General features: G+C 47.8%; 1 protein-coding gene across 2 annotated transcripts in view; it reads left to right on the plus strand.

Annotated features, from left to right (window-relative positions):
* Positions 1 to 14,523: 14,523 nt before the first annotated feature.
* MFHAS1 (malignant fibrous histiocytoma amplified sequence 1) overlaps positions 14,524 to 23,284 on the plus strand; it is a 65,734-nt gene continuing 56,973 nt past the window's right edge. For both annotated transcript variants that reach the window (XR_004899971.1, XM_028526525.2), the window contains exon 1: positions 14,524 to 17,557. Coding sequence is in view for 1 of the 2 variants with exons in the window: in XM_028526525.2 (XP_028382326.1) it covers positions 14,563 to 17,557 (2,995 nt within the window). In the remaining variant the exon portion in view is untranslated. The remainder of the gene's footprint in view (positions 17,558 to 23,284) is intronic.

The raw sequence follows: 23,284 nt of genomic DNA on the forward strand, positions 1-23,284 counted from the left end.
CACATTGATGTTTCTTTCCCTATTTCCCTCCCTTCCCTTCTGTCTAAAATTAATTAATAAAATCTTAAAAAAATAATAATACAAAGGCTACTACAACTAAGATGGAGTAAGTGAGGTTTATTTTAAATTAATATCAGTCCATGTATATGAGTTAAAGTAATGTACCCAGACTCATTTTCCAAGTATATGACTTGGTTTACAGGTCAGCAAAGGAATTCCAAAAATGGAGTCCTGGATATTCTTTTCTCACTCAAATATTTTTTTGGTACTCATTATTTTCTAGATTGAAATATACAAATTTGGTTCTCAAGAAGTATAGCATTTAGAGGATATATATATATATATATATATATATATGGATATACACACACACACACACACACACACACATAGTTTCACTCAGCTTGGATGAGGAAACTAAATAAAATTAGTATTAAATTTGTGTTGGTGTTTAGGCAGATTCTATGGTAATGTTATGTAATTTTTTTTTAATCTAGCAAAGTTGCAAAGAAAAGTAGGTCATAAAAATTCAAATGGGAACAATTTCTATTTTCTTTATGATCTCAAGCAAGTAACTAGATTAATTAAGCCAAAAGATCATTCAAAAGAACACAGAGAATTCTTTCTAGAAATTTACATGTTACAGACTAGTGTACTGAACAAAGAAAGCATTAAATGTTTACAATCAAAATAATAAGAAAAAGTTTTTTAAAACATTGAGTATTTCAGACAAACAAAAAAGAATAAATATTAATATAATGGATGATACATTTTGATAAAAAAATCTACAATCTACATTTTGGTTTCATTTACCACGTTAACAGCAATACCTGTTTACAGCTTTGATCTTTTATTCTTTCTCTTTCTGAATTTAATCAACTCACAGCCAGAATTGTTCCTCTATACCCTAATGACAAATACATCCTTTTATCTGTAAATATTTCATGTCTCCCTAAAAAAGACACCACCTTTGAAAAAAAGAACAATACTTTCTTTATCTAGTCAGTGTTCAAATTTCTCTGTTGTCTCATCATTTTTATTTTCAAAAATTGTGGTAAAATTTACATAACATAAAATGTACCATTTTAATCATTTTTAAGCATCCAGTTTAGTGGCATTAATATATTCACATTGTTGTTCGACCATCACCATCATTCATCTCAAGAAGTTTTTCATCTTCGACGAAACTCAAGCTTTGTACCTGTTGACTGCTAATGCTTCCCCTCTTCCTCCCTGAGTACGTGTGACAACCACCATTCGAGTTTTGGCCTCCCTGAATGTGGCTGCTCCAGGGGCCTCATGTAAGCTGACTCATGAGTATCTGTCCTTTTGTGATGGGCTTGCTTCGCACAGCACGATGTCTTCGAGGTTTATCCATGTTGTAGCATCTGTCAGCACTTCACTCCTCTTTAAGGCCAAATAATATTTCACTTATGTATACACCACGTTTTCTTGATCCAGTTGTTTCACAATTCTTTTTAACTTTTAAATTTCAGTCTTTATTCAAAAACCCACTTAATTCTTTGGAGAGAAAGCTGCACCTAAAATATGTGGTAGTGATATTTTTCAAAATCCAAAGAGACGAGGAATGTAAGAATCAAATGACAGAATGTAAACCCTTGGTAAGACCTTTATAGGAGCTCTAACAATTCAAAGTTAACGACTTTAAAAATAAAACAAACCGCTCTTCACAGTTCCAGGGTCAGGCTGTTCTGTTAGTAGAGATGGTGTCTGTCAGAGGGAAAGACGGCACTGCCGAGGGCCCAGAACCAGCGAGGCCGTGTGCCCAGACTGATGGGTCGGGAAGAGGACAGCACTCTGGCACGCTGACCCAGTGCCCCTGGCAAAGACGCTGCTGGGGCTGGTTCCCAGACAGAATTCCCCAAAGCACCTGAGGTCAGCTGGCGGGGGCACAGGAGGCTGTGTGTGTGTCATCGCCAGGTCACTCCGGTGCGGTCTCTGGGGAGAGTGAGCAAGTTTCAGAGAGACTGATGTGAACAGACAATCTGATTGTCAATGTCAAGCAGGAAATGAAAATCTGAAGAATCTGGATTTGTTATAGTTAATTGTATATTGATGGGGTTGGGGTCTTGGAATCACAGTTCTATGACTTTTCCCAACTTCTTTTCTACCTACTCTTTAAAAACATAAAGTCAGAATCAGGATCATATAATGATAATACTGTGTAAAATCGTTCTTAACATACACTTTTACTTTTTTTAAGATTTTATTTATTTATTTTTTTAGAGAGGGAAGGGAGGGAGAGAGAGAGAGAGAGAAACATCAATGTGCGGTTGCTGGGGGTCATGGCCTGCAACCCAGGCATGTACTCTGACTGGGAATCGAACCTGCGACACTTTGGTTCACAGCCCGTGCTCAATCCACTGAGCTACGCCAGCCAGGGATATACTAACTTTTAAATATTTTAATTAGATCAGCTAAACTAGTATATCATATCTAATTTCACACAATGGCAAAATTTCCATCACGCCATGAAATATACCAGATGGTTAACAATTTTACTAAGTTTTCTGCATTTTGTGTGTGCATACATATACAAACCCCCGCAAAACTCCTTGTGAATGAGAAAGGAAATAATAATATTCACTTCTCTGGCCTTATCAATGGGAGTCTGGCTTTGCCAATTTGAAGTCTGAGTAAACTTAACCTTATAAAGTCCTTTAATAAGGTAAAAACACTGTTTAAAATATGCATAAGTCAGAATATTAATATTGAATGCTATTTAAAGATTATATATTTCAGGAGGCCATCATTTCTTTGGATTCATGATTTAAGAACCTGATGAAAGCTATGATCTTCCCTCTAGAAAAAATAGTGCATATAGGTAATTTTGCTTATAATTTCACATGTTCATGGACTTTCTGATGCCTGTTGCAGATTTCAAATTAAGCATCAGATGTAATTCAACCCCTTCCTCTTATGGCTGATGGAACTGAGAATCACGGTGGCTATATAACACACCCATAGCCACAGAGTGAGGAAAGGGGGGGTTCACTCTAGTTGCAAAATGATTTTTACTATCACTTTATGAAACTTCTAAGTAAGAGCTCACCTAAGTGAGATCATTAATGTGAGAGGCCCCATTGGCCTAAATGCATTTCCCTGCCCAGCGTCTCACAAAGCCTTAGATTCTCACCTGTGAGGTCCTCGGGTAGCACATCCATGTTAGTGTGAACAGATCACTGTCCTCCACCCAAATGCCAGGTAGAGGCAAACTGGAGTGTGATATAGGTCACCAGCCCCAATTCTTTCTTTGGGAATTCTCCTTTGGGGCTCCTGGCCTCCTTACCTGCTGTTGACGCTGATACATTTATGCATTTGCCAACTTTTCCGAGAGGAACTCGGTGGAACAGTGAGGAGGGGTTAGAGAAATCTGGTGTTAAAAGGGGGGATGGGGCAGAAAGCTCTCCCCGGCAAGATGAAGTTAAGCAAGGGCAGCATTTCCAGAACTTCATCTGCTTCAAACATTATTGCAGCCTGAAGTGAGAGCTCTGGAAATGATCTAGTTATACCAGGCAACCATAATCTCGGTATTGTGGGAGTGTATTTAAAAGTCTTCAATCGAGTCTTGTGCAGTGAACGTGGAGAAACTTGCAGGTGCTGGGCAAGGGTTTTGTTGAGGCCAAGAAGGAAGCTTGGATCGATATTTCAGGAAAGACGGCTTATGGACATATTTACCCCCAAACAAATCAACAATTACAATACAGAAATGTAACATTAAATATTATAAGTGCCTTTTGCGATGGTTTGAACAAAATATATGAATTTCTTTGCAAATATAATGTATTCTAATGATAAAGATAGAACTTATTATAGAAAATCTGGAAAACAGGGGAGAACATTGTAATTCCAGCAAAGAAAAGTAACAACTACTGACAATTTGAGGCATATATTTTTCAGGGTTTTTTAAATAAATATACGTTTAAACACATACACACATATATATACATATCCTTAGGTATGTATTTATATTAAAAGAAGGTCAGGTATTATATGAAGAACTGTATCTTGATGTTTTCAACAAATGTTATAGCATAGGCATTTTTTAGAGTTACTAGATTTTCTTGGAAAACAATTTCTAACGGTTGCAGATTCTATGACATGTGCATGCCAACATTTACTCACCCACCACTCCGCTGCCGGAAGTCCAGGGTGTTTTCAGTTTTCCGCACTAGATGCCCTTCCGTGTGGATCTCTGCTTCACTAGAACAACCCCCGAGAGTAGCACGTTTCTTTAGGGTTTTGTTGCTCATCATGAAATGCCCTACACAGAGCTGTGCCAGCACATCCCTGCTTAATGCCTGGGAGCACCCTCTCCCTTCTCCTGTTGACACTGTGTGTTGAAAATTTTTTCCCCTTTTTCTTTGTATTGTAACTACATTAGGTTATGGATGCTAACTAAACTTTTTGCAGTCATTCACAATATATGTAAGTGAGACCATTACACTGGATGCCTTACACTTAAATAGAGATATATATCAATTATATCTCAATATAACTGGAAGAAATAAAGTTTTGTAGCTATATAAAAAAATCTATGCCAATGTGATGGGCTAAAGTAGTACCCTATTTTAATGTGCATTGCTTTGATTTCTCTTGAGATTAGACTATTTTTATATATTTGCTGTCTATCTGTATTTCTTCTATTGTAAATTGTTTCCCTTGCAGTTTTTTTTTAATTGTAGTACTTATCATTTGCAAACTGATTTGTAGGAATTCCTTGTATAACTTAAGCATATACCCTACATTGTATGTATCAAAAATATTTCCCCTGTCATATTCCTTCACTTCTGATGGCACTTTCCCCACTAATGTATCCTGAAATGTCCCTTGTGCCATTTGAGCTGAACTGCTCTACAGGAGGGCAAGTCTCACCACCCTTATCTGGTGGGACAGGTGGAGGGGGCACTTATGGAGGGTTTGGGGTGTTAAAGCCAAAGTTCTGGAGCTGAACACCTCTGGTTTCAGCACCTGTGGCTTCTCCCAGGTAGTCCCATTCTGATTGTCGAGATTATACATTTTTCTCAATAAACACACCAATTTTAGTTTCAAAATGGTTGTAATATGGAACCCAGGTGTATTTGTTTGTGTCTTTTTAGATGCTTTTTAGACTGACTTGGAGCATTGTTAGGTGGCTGGCTACAGTCAGAAAGGCTCCTGGTACATAAATGCATTCTTCCTCTGCTTCTCTATCTGCTCTTGGCCAGGCCGCCTTGGCCTGAAGCCTCTCTCTGTCTTGATCTCACTGCACTTCCGTGAAAGGCTGCGAAAACTGAACATGAACATGCTCTCCTTTGTTTCCAGGACCACCCACTTCTCACCCCATCTGCTTTGCCATAACCGGTTTCTTTGAAGGTCGTTGCAAACTCACTTCCAGATAAAATTTTCTATGCTAAGATTTGTTTTTTAATTTCAAAGCAGAGAAACCAATTCAAGTGCGCTCTAGCAAAAGCAGAGGATTTATATAAATCTTTGGGGCAGGGATTGTAGCTAAGACTCAAGAAACCAAAATGTTGTTGGAAACCCAAGAAATATGCTGCCATTCTCATATCTGCTATCATTTCCTCTCTGCCCTCCCCTACCCACCTCGGTGAACCGGGTTTTCTCTGCTCCCAGGTTCCTGTGAGAAACTGGAGAAGGCTGCTCATGGCTTTGAACTTGACCTAGGAGGCCCATAGAAACACTGACCTTCCCAGTCTCGGTCCTGAAGGGTAACAGAATATGCCACTCTGGCATTAGGGTTATTTTGAGCCTAAGGGCAATGAAGAAGAAGCAGATATAAGGAAAGCACCCTACTTTCCCCTTATTTGCCTAAAAGCAGGACACAAATTTTCAAAGGTATCTCTACTCCCTTCTCTACCAGGAAAGACGAAATTGAATCCCTGGAGAGAGTTCCAGACCCTTATCAATGGAGAAGGTAGTAACTTAAATGTGCATAACACCCCCCTCCAATGCCTCATGACTGACCTCCCCTGCACATCCCTTAGGCTGTCGGCTGAAATTGCTGTGTAAGTCAGACTTCCAATCCCTCATTTCCCCCTGGTTATCTCCCAGGTATACTTGAGGTAAGCATGTTAATAAGCCTCTGCTTGTTTTTCTCTTGTGAATCTATCTTTTATTACAGGAATCTTCGCCAAGAACTCAGAAGGTTAGAGTGCAATTTTTCTTTCCCTACCATCCCAAATCTAAAATCTGAAGATAGGAATTTCGGCCCAGTCTCAGTGAAGTGCCTGCGTTGGGTCAAATGATCTGAGAGTAAGAGCGTGGGGTCGCATTGTTCACGTGGCTGCCGGGAGCCCACTGCTGCGGAGGAGAGGAGGCGGTCCAACAGGCTTTTGTGGATTTGCACGGATACACACCAGTCAGGCATCACAGTCACTGTGCTTCTATAAGCCATGCCCTGTAACTTCTATCACAGATTTAATATTATAGACCAGGAAATTTAAAAGTCAACTAAAACTATAAAGTTTGAAGACTATCATCTGCAAGAAAGGAAATACTGAAATTTAAGGGGGGGGACCACCCTGGGGGTTTAGGCCTAGTTCCATTCAGTTGTTTGGCAGAGACAAAGCCTTCGGCACATGATGACAAGCAGTGGGGGTAGAGGATTGTGTCAGATGCGGCATGGGACCCAAGAGCAGCAGGAAGACACCCACGACATGACCGTAGGAGTTCAGCACAGGCCTCTTCAAAATATGCTGCTTAACGTGTTGATTCCTTTGAACTACAGACACTTAAAACACCAGCAAATGCAGGGATACCCTTTCTCTGAACCCTCCTTATCTGCCTAAAGATTCTATAAAAGAAACACAGTTGTCATAGGTCCCCTCCCCAGGAGTGTCCGCACCCAGGGAGGACTGACTCATGTCAGGAGAAGGACTAAAAATTGACACCACACCCAGACACACCTTGTCACAAACTGTCACACCTCTCACGTATTCTTATCAGGGCCTTTTCATCTTCTCAAAGATCGTTCACTCTCCCATAAGAGGCCCTCTCCCTCTCCCCCCCCCCCCCCCCCCCCCCGCCCTTAGAGAGGGCATTTAACCTGACTTCTAAGTCACCTTGGGGAATTGGTCACTTTTCCCTGGATATAGGAGTTATATATGTTAATAAACTCCTGTTTGTCTTTCTCTTGCTGATCTGTCTTTCATTACAGAGGCCTTGGCCAAGAATTCAGAAGGGTAAAGGGAAAGTCATTTTTCCTCTCCTACAAACCTAAATTCCAAGTAGAAGACTCATAATTTTTCCAGTTTGCTTTGGAACATATTTTCATTTAATTTGTCCATCATGTTGAACTTGTTGTTGTTGTTTTTAAAATGTATTTGAAAAGCCAAAGGAAAGGAAAAGAATAATACATTTAATATCCTGTGCTAGAGCAACACCCAAACTCCTAATATATAAACACAATATTCTTCATTTTAAACATGTAAATTAAGTGCTAATGTAATTGGATTTGAGAACAGCCACACCCATGGGACACTGGTACCTTGCAGAGGAAGGGAAGGGAAGGGCTTCCTCAAATTGTTCTGAACACCTGAAGAGCCGCTGAAGCTGGGAACAAAGGAACAGGCTGCGGAGTCTGCTAGCGACTTTGTCTGGATGTCTGTTAAGTCTGCCCTGAGAATGTCTGTTTTCCTGTGTCGGAATTTTGAAATAGAACTTTTCTAACTTATGAGAGGATCATAGCTTCTGCATACTGTCACCATTAACACCAGACTACTGCCTTTTTTTTTTCCATAAAGCACCAATGCGAGAACAGAGTCAGAAGCTTTCTCAGGTGGTCTCGTATTCAGGCGCCCTGCACAGGGCCTTTCGTGAACATCAGGTGAATTTGCAATGAGGGCGGGACCAACTGTGACCTTAGATGAGAGCACACCACAGCCCCTGACCATCTCAGGCTCTCTCACGATTTCGTAGGATGGAGTTAGGTAGGTAGGGAATCGGGTTTGATTGTTCTATTCTACTGAAAAACTAACAGAAACTTTTCTTTTTTGGCACAAGAGAAATACATATCAGGAAGAACATAAATGGTCACTTGGGCTTCCCTGTCTTTTAATAAATACATGGCTTTATTATAAGAACAACAATCAAATTATTATAGTTCTTCGGGAGGACTTCACATTTTTTGATGCTACGCTGTGCTTTATGATAAGTGTTATACGATGTCACCAAAGACTTTTTTATTTTCAAAATTATTCAAGATTTTGTGTTTATTTTAGAAATGATACAGGATCATTTATTTAAAAGCTCATGGTTACCACTTTTTGACCTAGCAATCCCACTTCTAGGAATTTATCCAAAGAAACACAAAACACTAATTTGAAGGAAGACAAGCACCCCTATGTTCATTGCAGCATTATTTACAATCACCAAAATTTGGAAGCAGCCCAAGTGTCCATCAGTAGATGTGTGGATGAAACAACTATGGGACATGTACACATTGGAATACTACTCAGTTGTAAAAAAAGAAAAATTTTACCCTTTGTGACAGTATGGATGGACCTGGAGAGCATTATGCAAAGTGAAATAGGCCAGTCAGAGAAAGACAAAACACCATATGATTTCACTCATGTGTGGAATCTAATGAACAAACTGAACTAACAAGCAAAACAGAGACAGACTCAGAGAGCAGGCTGATAGTTACCGGGGAGTGGTCAGGGGATGGAGGGACCTAGCAGAAAGGAAAATGGACTCATGGACGTGGACAACGGTGTGGTGATTGCTGGGGGTAGGAGGTATAAACGGGTTAAATGGTAATGGAAAGATACAATAAAAATAAAAAAAAACTTTTTAAAAAAGCTCAGTTACCTACATTTGTTTTTTTAAAAAATAGGATATATTTTTCAAAACTGTGCGGACATCAGGAAGGTCTTAAACCATTCACCTGACTGTCGCCAAATCTCATGAGCAAACACAGCGTTTCAGACGAGAGACCGAAAGTCCATGGCCAGCGTAGCACAGTTTACACCGCACGCGCCACCCTCGAGGGCGAGACCACCTGAACCCCAGTACCGCGGCGCAGAGCGGCCGGGTCTGCTGGCTCGGCGCCCGCTCTGCCTTCCGCAGAGACACACCACGTGGTGGCTCCCTGTCCGGGGCTTGTCTCCAGCATTAGGCTCGAAGCGGGAGGGCGGGCACCCTCTCTGCCCCATCCTCTCTATTCCCTTCTTCTGAACTTGCGTCATCTCAGAATGCCCAGCGCGCTATAGTTAGCTCCGTGTGTCATAACTATTTCCCAGATGTTTCTCATTTCTCTTTCACTGGAATGATTCTCCCTCTTTTTCTCAGGGGGAAAAAAAAGTTTGCACCAGGATTAGGGTGGTGATTGGTCAGGGGTAAGGTGTGTGTATGTGTATGGGGGGGCAAGTTCTGGAATTCTAGGTGACATTGCAGCCAACCCTTTCTTTGGCCTCCAGAGAAATAGGCTGGATCCTGTGTAGCTTCAGCTGAAAGTACTTCCAACGGATGCTAAAAATACATGGCAGTTTATTTTCCTCAGCGGGGAGCATGTGTGTTCCCACTTGACCTGGAAACACAAAGGGATCCAATGTTAAATTCAACGCTGCGCATTCCAAGATAAATTTGTTTTCTGTGGAGCGAGGGAAAGGAAAAACAACAGACATATTGGTACAATTTTGCCTCTGCTCTCAGGGGGGCTCAGCGTCTCACACGCATTTTTTATACTCCCCGTTGTTAGTTAAGTGACCGCCCTCAGCTTCCTGGCCAATGCTGATAGGAGCTGGCGCTCACTCAGATCAGAGCGAGTCCGAGGCAGACTGATTCAACTTTGGGAAAGCTTTCCCTCCCCGCCCCCTACACAAAAGATGTACTATTTGTACCTAATCTTAGCTGGATATTTTAGTCTTTCATCTACTCTTTTTTTTTTAAATGTTCTTCTCAAAAGACAGGATCTGAAATGCCCTCTAATTGAAATACAGATTTTTACGGACACTTGTATTTCATCCTTTCTCTTTAAAACAAGCACACAAAGAAACAAATCAAGCACAGTTTATCTACAGATGGCAGAGAAATGCTGTTTCCTGCTGTAACCTTTAATCACAAACGTTAAACTCAGTTCTTGTGGTTTGGGGATACTATTTAGTTAGAGCTTTGGGTTGTCCGATATGACACATTCTTCAATACCTATTGCAGGAGCGAAGTTCACTTTCTGCTGAAGGCGCGCAGTCATCCCGGCTGTCCAGCTGGTACCACTTCTCTACAGCTTCAAATACACAGTCAGCTGACGGTGAACTTAGACCCAGTCCCCCCCACTCCCACCCACCCCCGAGAAATAGCACAGTGATTAAAACATGAGCTTTGGACTCTGCCTTGTTTTGAGTCTGGATTCTGCCACTCAATAGCTTTGTCTTCACTTTTCTCCATCTGTAAAATGAGGACAATGGAAACTGCCATTCAAGGCTGTCGTGGAGATGAAAAGCATACAGTATAGTGCCTGAGTGCATAAGACACCTTTAATACATGTTAGCTATTATTACTGGTGATTATTCTTAGACACCTCAGCCATTCCTAATGTCAAGACTTTAGAGGACATGACCTTGAAGATCCCCTGCCATTAAACTGTCCTATGTCGAATTGGGCTTTATTTCTAATCCTTTTCTTTGGAACAAGCCTGAAACAAGCTTTTTAAAAAGCTGTACCTTCCTTCCCCTTGATTTCCTCCACTTTTATTTTCAACAAAGTCAAGCCAAAAGGGGTGTGGCCTGCTTAGAATCACGGAGGTGAGAGAGATTCCAAGGGAAGTGGCTTAACATTTTCAATGATGGGAGGTCAAGGAAGGAAAAAGGGTAAGTGGACCTTCTTTTAGAGAGCCATGTGCTGGCATGGTGGGGATGGAAGCCAGATTACTGGGCCCAAGGAGGGAACCAGTGGAGACAAACCAGACTGGCCCCAGGCCACTTATGGAAGATATTTGGCAGAGAAAGGAAGTAAGGCAATGAGACAGTAGCTAGAGGGTTAGCAAGGTCAAGAAAAAACATCCATCAGGATGGAGGAAAGTCGAGCAAAGAAATCAGGGATGAAAGCTTCCTTGGAGCTTGTTGCTAGTCTAACAAGAGGTGAGAGCACCTGGCCCATCCGGGCTGTTATTGACAGATATGTAAATGGAAGACTCTTGCCCAGAATGCCCAGCAGCCTCCCCTCCAGCTCGCTGCATCTTTAAAGACCTAGCGCAAGAGCCAACCTCTTCCCATGTATTCTCCCACTCCCCTAGAAGACTTGTGCCCTAGCAGAGGGTCCACACTCTGGGAGAAAGCCAGTGTGCATGGGATGTTACTGCAATCCCAGCTAAAGTGAAAATGGTCTCAGAGTCGGAAAAACAGGGTAATAAAAAGATCTGGGAAAGAGTATAGATTAGGTCCATAGCATTGAATAAATATCCAAGGCAAGAAAACTTCAAATAATCAGAGTCCCTTTTCTCCAAAATGAGATGGGGTGTGTGTGTGTGTGTGTGTGCACACACACACACATGCTTTTACAGAAACCTTGATAGGTTCAGGGCCACCTGCATTTGCAGGGCCAGGGCCAGGCTACAAACGAAGGCCCATACACTGTATGCTTGAATGTTTAAATGTGCTACATCAGGCTAATGAATGTGTTTCACCCAGGCCCCTCTCACCCTAACCTGGGCTCCGTCTAGCACAGTAAGGAGCTTGTGGGCGCAGAGGGACAGTCAAACTCCATCCACACCCCGGAGGCCCGGAATGCACACTTCACTCCTGAATGGCTACGAAAGGCTGCCCCACCTTCCACAAGCAGGCTTGAAGCTGCTTGCACAGGGATTTAGGTGTCCTTCATAGCAAGCACGTTCTACAAGGCTGAGGGGGCTTGTCCCTTGTGCCCTGGCCCATCAGAAACCTTACCACAGGGGTGGGGTGAGGCAACGGGAGGCCCAGCTTGGGTGCCCAAGACAGGGTCCTTCTTGTCTGGGTTGAAGAGCCATGCTGGACACATGTTTTTTCTGCTGGAGGTTTATTTTTTTATTTTGTGATTGCATTCTCCTGATCTGACTTTCAAAGAACTTTGGACAAGACTTTTTTTTTCAAAGATTTTATTTATTTCTTTTCAGAGAGGGAAGGGAGGGAGACAGAGACAGAGAAAGAAACATCAATGTGCAGTTGCTGGGGGTCATAGCCTGCAAACCAGGCATGTGCCCTGACTGGGAATCGAACCTGTGACACTTTGGTTCGCAGTCTGCGCTCAGTCCACTGAGTTATGCCAGCCAGGGTAAGACTTTCTTTTTTTACAACAAGGCTTCCTACAATGTTGGCTGCAACAGCACACAGCAAGCCGAGGGGCTCCAAAAGTGATCCTGCAGAGCAAACTCGTTCACACCGGCTTGGGTGCTTCAGAGGGGGTTTCGTGTGGTCCTAGCCAGCTCTCCTCATCAGATAAAGCAAATTACCCATGATCTCCTGGCAAAGGAAGAGCACAATTTTCAAACATTTCAAATGTAAGTGTAATTTTCTGATGGCTTCTAAAGGGAAACCGTTTAGCCTGTGTTGTTTAGATCTAATCCAAGCCACCCTGGGACTTCAGTTCATCCATTTAAGGTAGGAAGCCGAGGCCTTCTCCACTCTCCTTCCACGGGCTGAGGTTCAGATTTGAGTTAGAAGGAGCCGAGGGGCGGAGATGTGGGGCCTGACTGCAAAGGTGATGCATTCAGGGGAATACCTACACATGGGGAGCTGGCATGCCTGACTCAACGCTTTACCTGGCTAGGAAGTTGCTTAATGTGTTGGGCCGGTTTCCTCCTCCGAAGCAAAAAGGGCCAACCTCGAGGACTTAGGATTTTCCTTGTGATGGAAGGCCAGGAAGCCCGCATCTCCCACTGAGTCCTTCCGGTGAACACAGCTCAGCTCTCCCCGGTCTCACACCCACCTTTGGTCTCTAGGACCCGCCTGTGGGAGGGAGCATGCTCCAGCTAAGGGAGGTAGAGCCGGGCTTGATAACCGTCGCTGAGGGAGATTTCCAGCTGAGATGCTTAGTTGCTCTCTTTGAAGAGACAAACGATTACTATAAAATAACTGTGCAGGATATCGGTCCTGGGGGGGGGGGGCTAGCCATAATGTGTTAGTGGCAGATTTAAGCGATTAACACAGTTTTGTATCTCTGGGAAGTATTCGCTTCATTATTAAGTAATCTGGAGGCAGTGACGGAGGTGATAACCGGAGATTAAATATGTTTTAAGGCTCTGGGAAGTTCCGAAGAAATTATTTGCTTAGCATAGAAGTGACCTCAAGGAGGATAGCAACCTTACAAGTGAGCGCTGGACTGTCAGTTTTGCCTCAAACAACTGCCATTTTCTTGAGCCTACAGCATAACAAATCCTGTCCAGTTTGGGGAGACGGTATTTGTTTCACAGAGTTGTAAGTGAGGATAGAACCATGTCCCCACCCTGCGCCCCCACCCCTCTCCCACCCGCAATTGGGCCTGCTGAGAGGCAGGTCAAAGCCTTCCCCGGGGGCGCTGCGACCGTGTCTCAGCTGGTCTGGCACAAAATAGGGCCTCAATAAATATTTATCAAATGAATGAATGGTTGCCCGCATTTCTCCTTTTGTGTGGTTATTAGCTCCCACAATGAAACCCAGGGCCCTGCATTCTGTGAGCTCCACTGCGGTGCGGACGTAGGGTGAGTGGAAGGGGAGGGGGGTACAGAAGGATTAAGGGAAGACAGCGAAGCTGGCGCCCGGGGAAAGAAAAGAAATCCTCGGAGGCGGAGGGTCAACAAAGAGGAGCCCAACCCGGAGGGCCCCGGGGCCTCGGGTCCACTCCCCGCACGCGCCCCGCGCCGATCGCCGTCTGCCTCCCCCTCCCGCACCCGGCGAGTCGCCCCAAGCCTGGCGCCCGCCCCCGGGGCGGCGCCGGCAACACGCGGGGCCTCCGCTGGTCACGTGGGGGCCGGCCCGCCGGGCGGCGCTGCAGCTTCCCGATCGCGACCTGCCAGTGCCGGGGACGCGGCGCTCGCGCTCCCTCCCGGGCCCCGGGAAGCAGAGACAAGGAGGCGCCGCCGCCCCCTCCTCCCGACTGCACCCCGGCCCTGCGCTCGCGACATGCCCGCCGCCGCGCCGAGCACCGCCCTCCTCCGGGAGCGGGCGGAGGCGACGCCGCCGCGGGCCGCGGAGCCGCGGCTGCGAGGGTAGCGGGCCGGAGTCGGCACCGAGGCGCCGCGACGCGGGCGGAGCGGGAGGAGGAGCAGCAGGCACCCTCCGCGGCTCGGCGGGCCCCGGCGCGCCCATGGCCCGGGAGGCAGGAGAATGCGAGCGGCACTCCCCGCCGGCCGCCGCCGCCACCCCCCGCGCCGCGGACTCGGCGCCCCCCGGAGCTGCTCGCGTAGCCGCCGCTCCCCAGCTGCGGGCGCCCGGCCGCCGGCTGCGCTAGGACCCTCAGCCGCTCGTCGCCGAGGCGTGCCGGGGAGGGAGGAGCGAGAGGGACTGGGAGACCGGCCCGCGCCCCGGCGCTGCGCGGCATGTAGCTGTGGGTTCCCGCGCCCGCGTGAGGGTGTCGGCCCGGGGCCCCGCCATGGCTGGGAAGGACAGTGGGAACCTGAAGACTGTGAGGCTTTGGCGGGACGCCGCCCTGCGTGCCAGGAAGCTGCGGGGCAACCTGCGCCAGCTCACCCTCAGCGCGGCCGGGGTCTGCCCTGGGGATGCGGCCGACCAGATCGACTCCCCCGACGCCCCCCAGCTCGTGCTGCCGGCTAACATTGGAGACATCGAGGTGCTGAATCTGGGGAACAACGGCCTGGAGGAGGTGCCGGACGGGCTGGGGTCGGCGCTGGGCAGCCTGCGCGTCCTGGTCCTGCGTAGGAACCGCTTTGCCTGGCTGCCCCCCGCGGTGGCCGAGTTGGGCCACCACCTCACCGAGCTGGACTTGAGCCACAACCGGCTGACCTCCCTGGGCTCAGAGGTGGTGAGCAGCTTGCACGAGCTGCGCAAACTCAACCTCAGCCACAACCAGCTGCCCGCCCTGCCGGACCAACTGGGCTCTCTGGCCCACCTGGAGGAGCTGGATGTCAGCTTTAACCGGCTGGCGCACCTGCCCGACTCCCTCTCCTGCCTCTGTCGCCTGCGCACTCTCGACGTGGACCACAACCAGCTCACTGCTTTTCCTCGCCAGCTGCTGCAGCTGGCGGCCCTGGAGGAACTGGACGTGTCCAGCAACCGGCTGCGGGGCCTACCTGAGGATATCAGTGCCCTGCGTGCCCTGAAGATCCTCTGGCTGAGTGGGGCCGAGCTTGGCACCCTGCCCGAGGGCTTCTGTGAGCTGGCCAGCCTGGAGAGTCTTATGCTGGACAACAACGGGCTGCAGGCTCTGCCCGCCCAGTTCAGCCGTCTGCAGCGGCTCAAAATGCTCAACCTCTCCTCCAACCTCTTTGAGGAGTTCCCTGCCGCACTGTTGCCCCTGGCTAGTCTGGAGGAGCTCTACCTAAGTCGCAACCAGCTCACCGCAGTGCCCTCCCTGATCTCGGGCCTGGGCCGGCTGCTCACCCTGTGGCTGGATAACAACCGGATCCGATACCTGCCAGACTCCATTGTAGAGCTGAGCGGCTTGGAGGAGCTGGTGCTGCAGGGCAACCAGATCGCTGTGCTGCCGGACAACTTTGGCCAGCTCTCCCGGGTGGGCCTGTGGAAGATCAAGGACAACCCACTGATCCAGCCCCCCTACGAGGTCTGTATGAAGGGGATCCCCTATATCGCAGCCTACCAGAAGGAGCTGGCCCACTCCCAGCCAGCGGTGCAGCCCCGCCTCAAGCTGCTCCTGATGGGCCACAAAGCTGCCGGGAAGACCTTGCTCCGGCACTGCCTTACTGAGGGCAGAGTGGAGGGCAGTGAAGGAGGGGACAAGGACAAGAGCTACCCACCCTCACCTCCTCCTGTGAGCAAGGGCATAGAGGTGACCAGCTGGACAGCCGACGCTTCCCGGGGCCTGCGGTTCATCGTCTATGACTTAGCTGGAGATGAAAGTTACGAGGTGATCCAGCCCTTCTTCCTCTCTCCAGGGGCCCTCTATGTGTTGGTGGTGAACCTGGCCACCTATGAGCCCCTGCGATTTCCTACCACAGTGGGCTCCTTCTTGCATCGGGTGGGGGCCCGGGTGCCTCATGCGGTGGTGTGCATTGTGGGCACGCATGCAGACCTGTGTGGGGAGCGCGAGCTGGAGGAGAAGTGTCTGGACATCCACCGCCAGATCGCCCTGCAGGAGAAGCATGATGCTGAGGGGCTGAGCCGTCTGGCCCAGGTGGTGGACGAGGCGCTGGCCCGGGACTTCGAGCTGCGCTCGGCCAGCCCCCACGCAGCCTACTACGGTGTTTCAGACAAGAACCTTCGGCGGCGCAAGGCCCACTTTCAGTACCTGCTCAACCACCGGCTGCAGATCCTCTCCCCTGTTTTGCCGGTGAGCTGCAGGGACCCTCACCAATTACAGCGCCTTCGGGATAAGCTGCTGTCGGTGGCTGAGCACCGGGACATCTTCCCCAACTTACACCGAGTACTGCCTCGGTCCTGGCAGGTGCTGGAGGAGTTGCATTTCCAGCCACCTCAGGCACAACGGCTGTGGCTAAGCTGGTGGGACTCGGCTCGCCTGGGCCTGCAGGCAGGGCTGACGGAGGACCGGCTGCAGAGTGCCCTGTCCTACCTGCACGAGAGCGGCAAGCTGCTCTACTTCGAGGATAGCCCGGCCCTCAAGGAACACGTCTTCCACAACCTCACCCGCCTCATTGACATCCTCAATGTCTTTTTCCAGAGGGATCCTTCCTTGTTGCTGCATAAGCTGCTCCTAGGGACCAACGGAGAGGGCGAGGGTGAGGGCGAAAACTCCCTCGTGATGGCGCTGCCCGCGCCCAGCCAGGACCTGCTGCGGGCCACCCAGCTCCATCATTACGTGGAGGGCTTTCTGCTTCACGGGCTCTTGCCGGCCCATGTCATTCGGTTGCTGCTTAAGCCTCACGTCCAGGCCCAGCAGGACTTGCAGCTGTTGCTGGAGCTGCTGGAGAAGATGGGACTCTGCTACTGCCTCAATAAACCCAAGGGCAAGCCTCTGAACGGGTCCACAGCCTGGTACAAGTTCCCTTGCTATGTGCAGAACGAGGTGCCCCACGCGGAGGCCTGGATTAACGGGACCAACCTGGCCGGGCAGTCTTTTGTGGCTGAGCAGTTGCAGATCGAATACAGTTTCCCCTTTACCTTTCCACCTGGGCTATTTGCACGCTACAGCGTCCAGATCAACAGCCACGTGGTGCACAGGTCGGACGGGAAACTTCAGATCTTTGCGTACAGAGGGAAGGTTCCTGTGGTGGTGAGTTACAGGCCTGCCAAGGGGGTCCTGCAGCCAGACACTCTGTCCATTGCCAGCCACGCGTCACTACCAAATATATGGACGGCATGGCAAGCCATCACCCCCTTGGTGGAGGAACTGAACGTCCTCCTTCAAGAGTGGCCCGGACTGCACTACACCGTGCACATTCTCTGTTCTAAGTGCCTTAAGAGAGGGTCGCCCAATCCACACGCGTTCCCAGGTAAGTGCAGAGCGGGAGGTGGCTCTTCCGTGCTGCGAATTAAGATGCATATGTTTAAAAAAAGATTTTTTGTTTCTCATTTGTAAGATTATTTGCTTCACCTCACAGGCTTCCCAGGAAAGCATCTCCAGGTAAATACAGGGGGTGTTTGGGGACAGGCGAAAGGCCGTAAGTACACAAGCAATATGAAATATGAGGCCCCGTCCCGTACTCTCCTATAAGGAAGATTCGGACTTCCAGAGCGAGTTGTAGTCAGAACATGTGGGTCTCCTTTTCCCCCCTCTACCCCATGTAGCCCGTCTTTCCCGGGAGGAAACTTCAGGTGGCTGGTCAGAAGGTGGTGTCTGGCGTTAGCCTCTTGCTGAGCCTGGGCTCTAATGCTTGTTAGACACACCCCGAAGGGTTTGAGGTGCTTTGAGTTGGACATGGCTGTTGTCATTGTTTTTTTGTGTGTGTTTGTTTAAACTCAGCGTGTAGTCATAAAGTACAAATTCTTGCTCACTTTTCTTAAGAAGCTTCAGAGAAGAATGTTTCGTAACCGGGTCTGGATGAGCGAAGGCAGGGCCGCTGGTGTTGGTGGTGGATTAGTAAAGACAGAACCTTCAGCCTGGCTCATGACTAAGCTCGGGGTCACTGTTTCACTCACCACGCTCTCAGGCAGGAACCACAGACCAGATCTCTGAGGGGACTTTCCTCGGGGATTTCCAGGCAACGTGGTGCTTCGCAGATGTCTTCAGGTTTGTTTTCTGGTGCCAGCGAGCCCCAGGGCGCATTGTCTGGGACTTTGGAGCTTGGTTAACCGGAATCCCTGTTATGGTTTCCCACGTGGGAAGGCATTCTTCGAAGCAGGTCTTCGCACAACTCAGGTGTTTGTGGAGCTGGCTCAGCGGACAGCATTCCGAGTGTCCTGAGGACGAGCCTAATGATGGTATCATTGCCAGTGTCTCCCCTGGGTCCCCGACCCCCAGGGCACGGTCGGAGGTCAGGAAACGGGAGACCGGGCACCACTGCGATCTTTGTCCCTGTCTGAATGCCGCTCGCCCCAGTATCGGCGAGGAATCAGACACCCACATTTCCGAGGGTAACATCTTCCCGTTGCCCTAGATCTAGGCCAAGTTTAATCCTTCAGCTTGGAAAAGGCCACCGTATTCAGTTACCGTCAACTGAGCTGTCCATTCTGTATGATTGTCTGGTGCCTTGTCATAGGCTGAGACTTGGTACACTCTTCAGTTCGCTTTATAGTTGCCATTGTCTTTTCTTCATGAAAGCAGATACTTCTTTATTGTGTTACCAAATTGAACAAAGTGGTTGAGAGTTACATATTCACAGAGTGGCTCACTGAAGGAGCTACCTAAAGGCAGTTCTTAATCCAGATGGAACATTAATGAAACCTATGTTATTAACAGCCAAGAGGAAAACAGAGGTTATTAAACAAGGAAAGATCTGTGCAGAGGAATTCCAAGAACTTTGAGGAGTAAACAACGAGGCTGGAATTATTTTTCCCTAACCTCAGCTGTTTATTTTTTTTTAATAGTCATGCATTCCACAAACAAGTCCATTCTCTTGTTCTCATTGGACCTATTTGCCTGTCAAAGGAAGCACACCTGGTTTGCAGCCCGGGCTCTGTCCAAGGAAGAGATGATTAATTTTCAACGTAACAAACGCATACATGGTTGACAATGGTAAAATTATCTTATACATTGAATAGGAACAAAGCATCAGGCATTTTGATAACATAGACACTGTACAGTTCTGTTTTATTTGTGGTCAGAGAAAGAAGTTATCTTTTTGCTTTGTTTAGGATTTTATTTCTTCTAAAAGTAGCAGAGGGCACAAAAACTGTAGAAGAAGATATGTGGATAGTACATTCATCACATTGGTACAAGGGAAAAAACTGCATTTTCCTTATTCATATTTTTCGGTGATAGCCATCATTTGCTAGTATTTGCACATTTCTGAAAGACTTGGGAACAGCTAAAATAATTAAAAAATTAGAAAGTGATGTAGGAACAGAATGTTGTGTGTTCAAGTAGTTAGGACATACATTTTAAATATGTTCATCTAGTCCCTACATTATTAAAATACAGAGTCCAGAACAAATAATGCCCCCTTTTTATTACAAAATCATAAGCATGGAATTCTGTAACATAACAATATCACACTCAAGCACACCATATGACATTTTAGGTGAAATGTTCAAATTGAAACTATAAATTATTACACCCATATTATTACCTTACCAACCACACTCTAGCAGGGGTTACTTGCCTGGACCCTGGTGATTTTAAGTTGGCAGACACCTTTGATCTATTGGTAACTTTTTAAGAAGTTACAAAGACAAGTTACTTTTTAGAAACATTGAAAAATTAGATACTTAGTTTTAAGTTTTATTCAAGTGTCAAGTTCCCCTGTTAACTAACAATTTTGATTCAATGTGAAAAACTGGAATTTAAATTCTTTTCCCCTTTTGGAACATGGAGAGTAACAAGCAAATCCCTGCCTCCCTTGATTTTGTGCACAAGAAATGCAAAGTTGCATTCATATTTTTGAACCCTGTTTGGTGGGAAAGCCGTGCTGACCCTGTCGCTGCCAACAGGACATCAAGCCCGGCCTGGACCGCACTAGTGTGGTTGGCGGAGGGAAGTATGGTGCTAGAAAGTTCCCTTTGGATTTTGATGAATGACAGAAATGCCGTGTTTGGGAAAATCCTCAGCTGATGACCACTTGGTTTTAAAGGTCCTTGTGAAAAAAAAAAAGAAAAAATCTGATTATGTCGTCAGAGAGAGTATCGATTGGTTCCATCTCAGACAAGTGGGTTGAGTGATGGGAGATACGTTTGGAAATTCGCACAGGGCCTGTAACCAGCCCAAAGGTCAGGGGGTGAGTCTCCCCTGCTTTCTGCCCAGCTGACCATGGGGCCAGCACCAACAGCCAGGCTTCCCTCCACCTTCCGTGTTTGCACGTTCTGGAGTGAGGTTCTTCCTGTGCGATATTCATTCACCTTCTGTTCATTTCCACCAGTTTGGCGTCGAAACCAGAAAAGCTGAGTACTCCTGATGCTGGAGATGTGGGTTACTGAGTGAGCTGCGGCGGCCGGGCCAGGGGCCTGCAGCCAGTTTTTACTCCTTTGCTCTTCCACGGAGGCATTTGAATGAATGCGGCGTGCTTTTAAACTGGGACAGTGCGTCTTAGTGAGCTGAACTTGGGTTCTGCGTAGTTTTTCCACTGATTATCCTACTCTCCAAATGATTACGTGTTATTTGGCATTGTTTTTATTGATTTTTTTTTTGAGAGAGAGAGAGGAAGGTTGAGGGAGAGAGAGGAAACATCGACGTGAGAGAGAAACATTGATTGGTTGCCTGTCACACGTGCTTTGACTCGGGATCAAACCTGCAACCCAACCTGAGTATGTATCCTGACCGGGAATCGACCTTTTGGTGTACAGGATGATGCTCCAACCAACTGAGCCACCCGGCCAGGGCTCTTAAATGTTCTTTTTAAGAACAATTGGGAAGCAACCCAAAGCATTAGACACAGAATTGGTGTGCGGTCTGTAGATGGTTTCTTCCCTTTGCTAATTAACTCGCTGTCTTTTGCCCACGGTCAGGCTCTTTCACACCGGGTTCCGCTCGGAGGCACTGGGCGCGTTGTGCCTTGTTCTGCTGGAGTCCGTGTGTGACACGGTTTGTCTTTGATTGGGTTGTTCCCTTGCTTCCTCTGAGCGGGAGACACGCCCAAGGCTTTGTGGCTTCTCCAAGGGTCTCAGACGTTGGCCGGAGGACTGGGCTTCTGTGAGACATGCCTGTCTTCTTCGTTATTCACATGTTCTGTCACATTCTCAGGTGCTGCTTGTAGCCATGGCCTCACTTTGTCCTGTGTCCCAGCCTCCTTCTCCCCTTGCCCTAGACGCCCCAGTGTCCCCATGGTCACTGCATTGCTGCTCTTTCCCTGGAATAGGCCCTTGGCGGTGACCACACAAGCAAAGCAAAATTCCTGCCTTATTGTAGCTCAGTTTGAGAGGTGCTGAGCATGGCCCTAGTTGTTTGGATGGAGTTAGTCATCGTTTTTAATTCCCCAGAAGTTATTAATTATCTTTTTAGGTTAGTTTTATTAATATTGATGCCTCTTGGCTTTTAGTTTTGGGAACAGTCCCTTTTGAACTCTCCTGGGCTTTGCTTCCTATAAAAATCAAAACCTTACTCATGTAGTGGCGGAAAGAAGTACCATGTGTGCGTGGTAGAATTCAAAGCCGAGAAAGGCCTTTGGAGAGTACATTATGTTAAGTAGTAGGCGCCTGTTCTTCAGCTGTAGAGCAGAATCGCAAGTCCATCCCTGGGCAGGTAGCTGGGGTTGCCTAGAGGAGGCAGTTTTTGGTAACAGAGGTTTCGTATCACACTTTGCCACCTGCTCGTCTTACTCCCCAGTAAACCCCACCCCACTCTTTTCGTTCTTACTCACTGACTTCATTTTAACACCTAAAACACGTATGGTGTGTACTTCGCAGGGTTGTTTCAGGGGTTGGGTGAGAGAATGTGTTGAGAAAAATGTTACTCCCCATGGGTTTGTAAGGAAGTGAGGGCCTTCTGCTCCATTATATGGGGGGTGGGGGGTGGAGGCTGGTGCTGGGGGGACCATTTCTGGGTGCTGTCTCCATCTGCCCATTGATGTCCTTCTCTCTCTGGGGACCTGCTAGGATTAAGGACCTGAGCATTTCTCCATTAGTGTGCTTTATTTTGATTTATCTGTTTTTTGTTTTGCTACCAAGAGGCAGGCGCCATCCTCATCTCTTGCCCTCTCTTGTCTCTTGCGCCCTCGGCCCTCCTGTGCCTGCGGTGCAGCGGAGAGTCACCCTGTGTTTCTAGGCTCCGTGGAAAGCGCTCCAGGTGGGGTCCGCTTGGGGCAGGCCCAGCCGGGGCTCCGCTCTCCCTGGTTCAGCTGTGAGGTGGCGGCCAGCTTTGCTTTCCTTTGGGGCCGCCTTCCTCCGCTTCATCCAGGAGGGAGGGACAAGGAGGCCCCATTTCGGTCTGCATTCCCCAGTCCTGCTTTCGAATTCGTGAAGCTGATCCCCATGTGGCTCCTCCGGTCTGCACGGCCTGTAGACCCCGGAGTGGGCGACAGGCATCCCAGGCAGCCACAGAGCACGCATGATGACGTGCACACCTTTGTCAAATGAAGAAGCCCCCCTGCCCACGTCAGGTGTGGCGCTGACACTCTGCAGGTGCGTGCTGTCTTGTCCGAGGTCTGTGTTGGACGGGATGGCAGGACTCACACCCCCAGATGGGCGCTGGTGCAGGGCACAGCGGGTAGGAAGGAGCTCAAAGTGGAGTTGTTATTTTTTTAAAGAACTCAAGACATTCTGGTGTTTCTTAATGGATTCCTTGGCAAAGTGCCTTTTGCATTGTTTATGATCTTTGTCCTAAAGTGTGTACTTTAAGGCAGGCATATATAATTTCCCACGTGATTTTTCTGGTACATGTATTCCTGCCCTCTGTATCCAACTCTTAACTCTCCCAGAAATTGGGTGGTGGGTGCGCGAGTGGGCAGGGGCGACTCTCAAGGGGAACGAAGGGAAACGAGGAAATGTCTTCAAGCCTTCAGGGGCCCCAACACAGAGAGCCTTTGCACGCCCCTCCCCAAAGCCTGCTGCTCCGCAGCTCATTCTTCCTGACCCCCCTCCGTCCTTGACGTTGGCCTCGCAAAGAGGGAAACGGCAGATGGCGAAGAGGG

Source organism: Phyllostomus discolor, chromosome 11 (assembly GCF_004126475.2).
Source record: "Phyllostomus discolor isolate MPI-MPIP mPhyDis1 chromosome 11, mPhyDis1.pri.v3, whole genome shotgun sequence".
NCBI classification, from domain to species: domain Eukaryota; kingdom Metazoa; phylum Chordata; class Mammalia; order Chiroptera; family Phyllostomidae; genus Phyllostomus; species Phyllostomus discolor.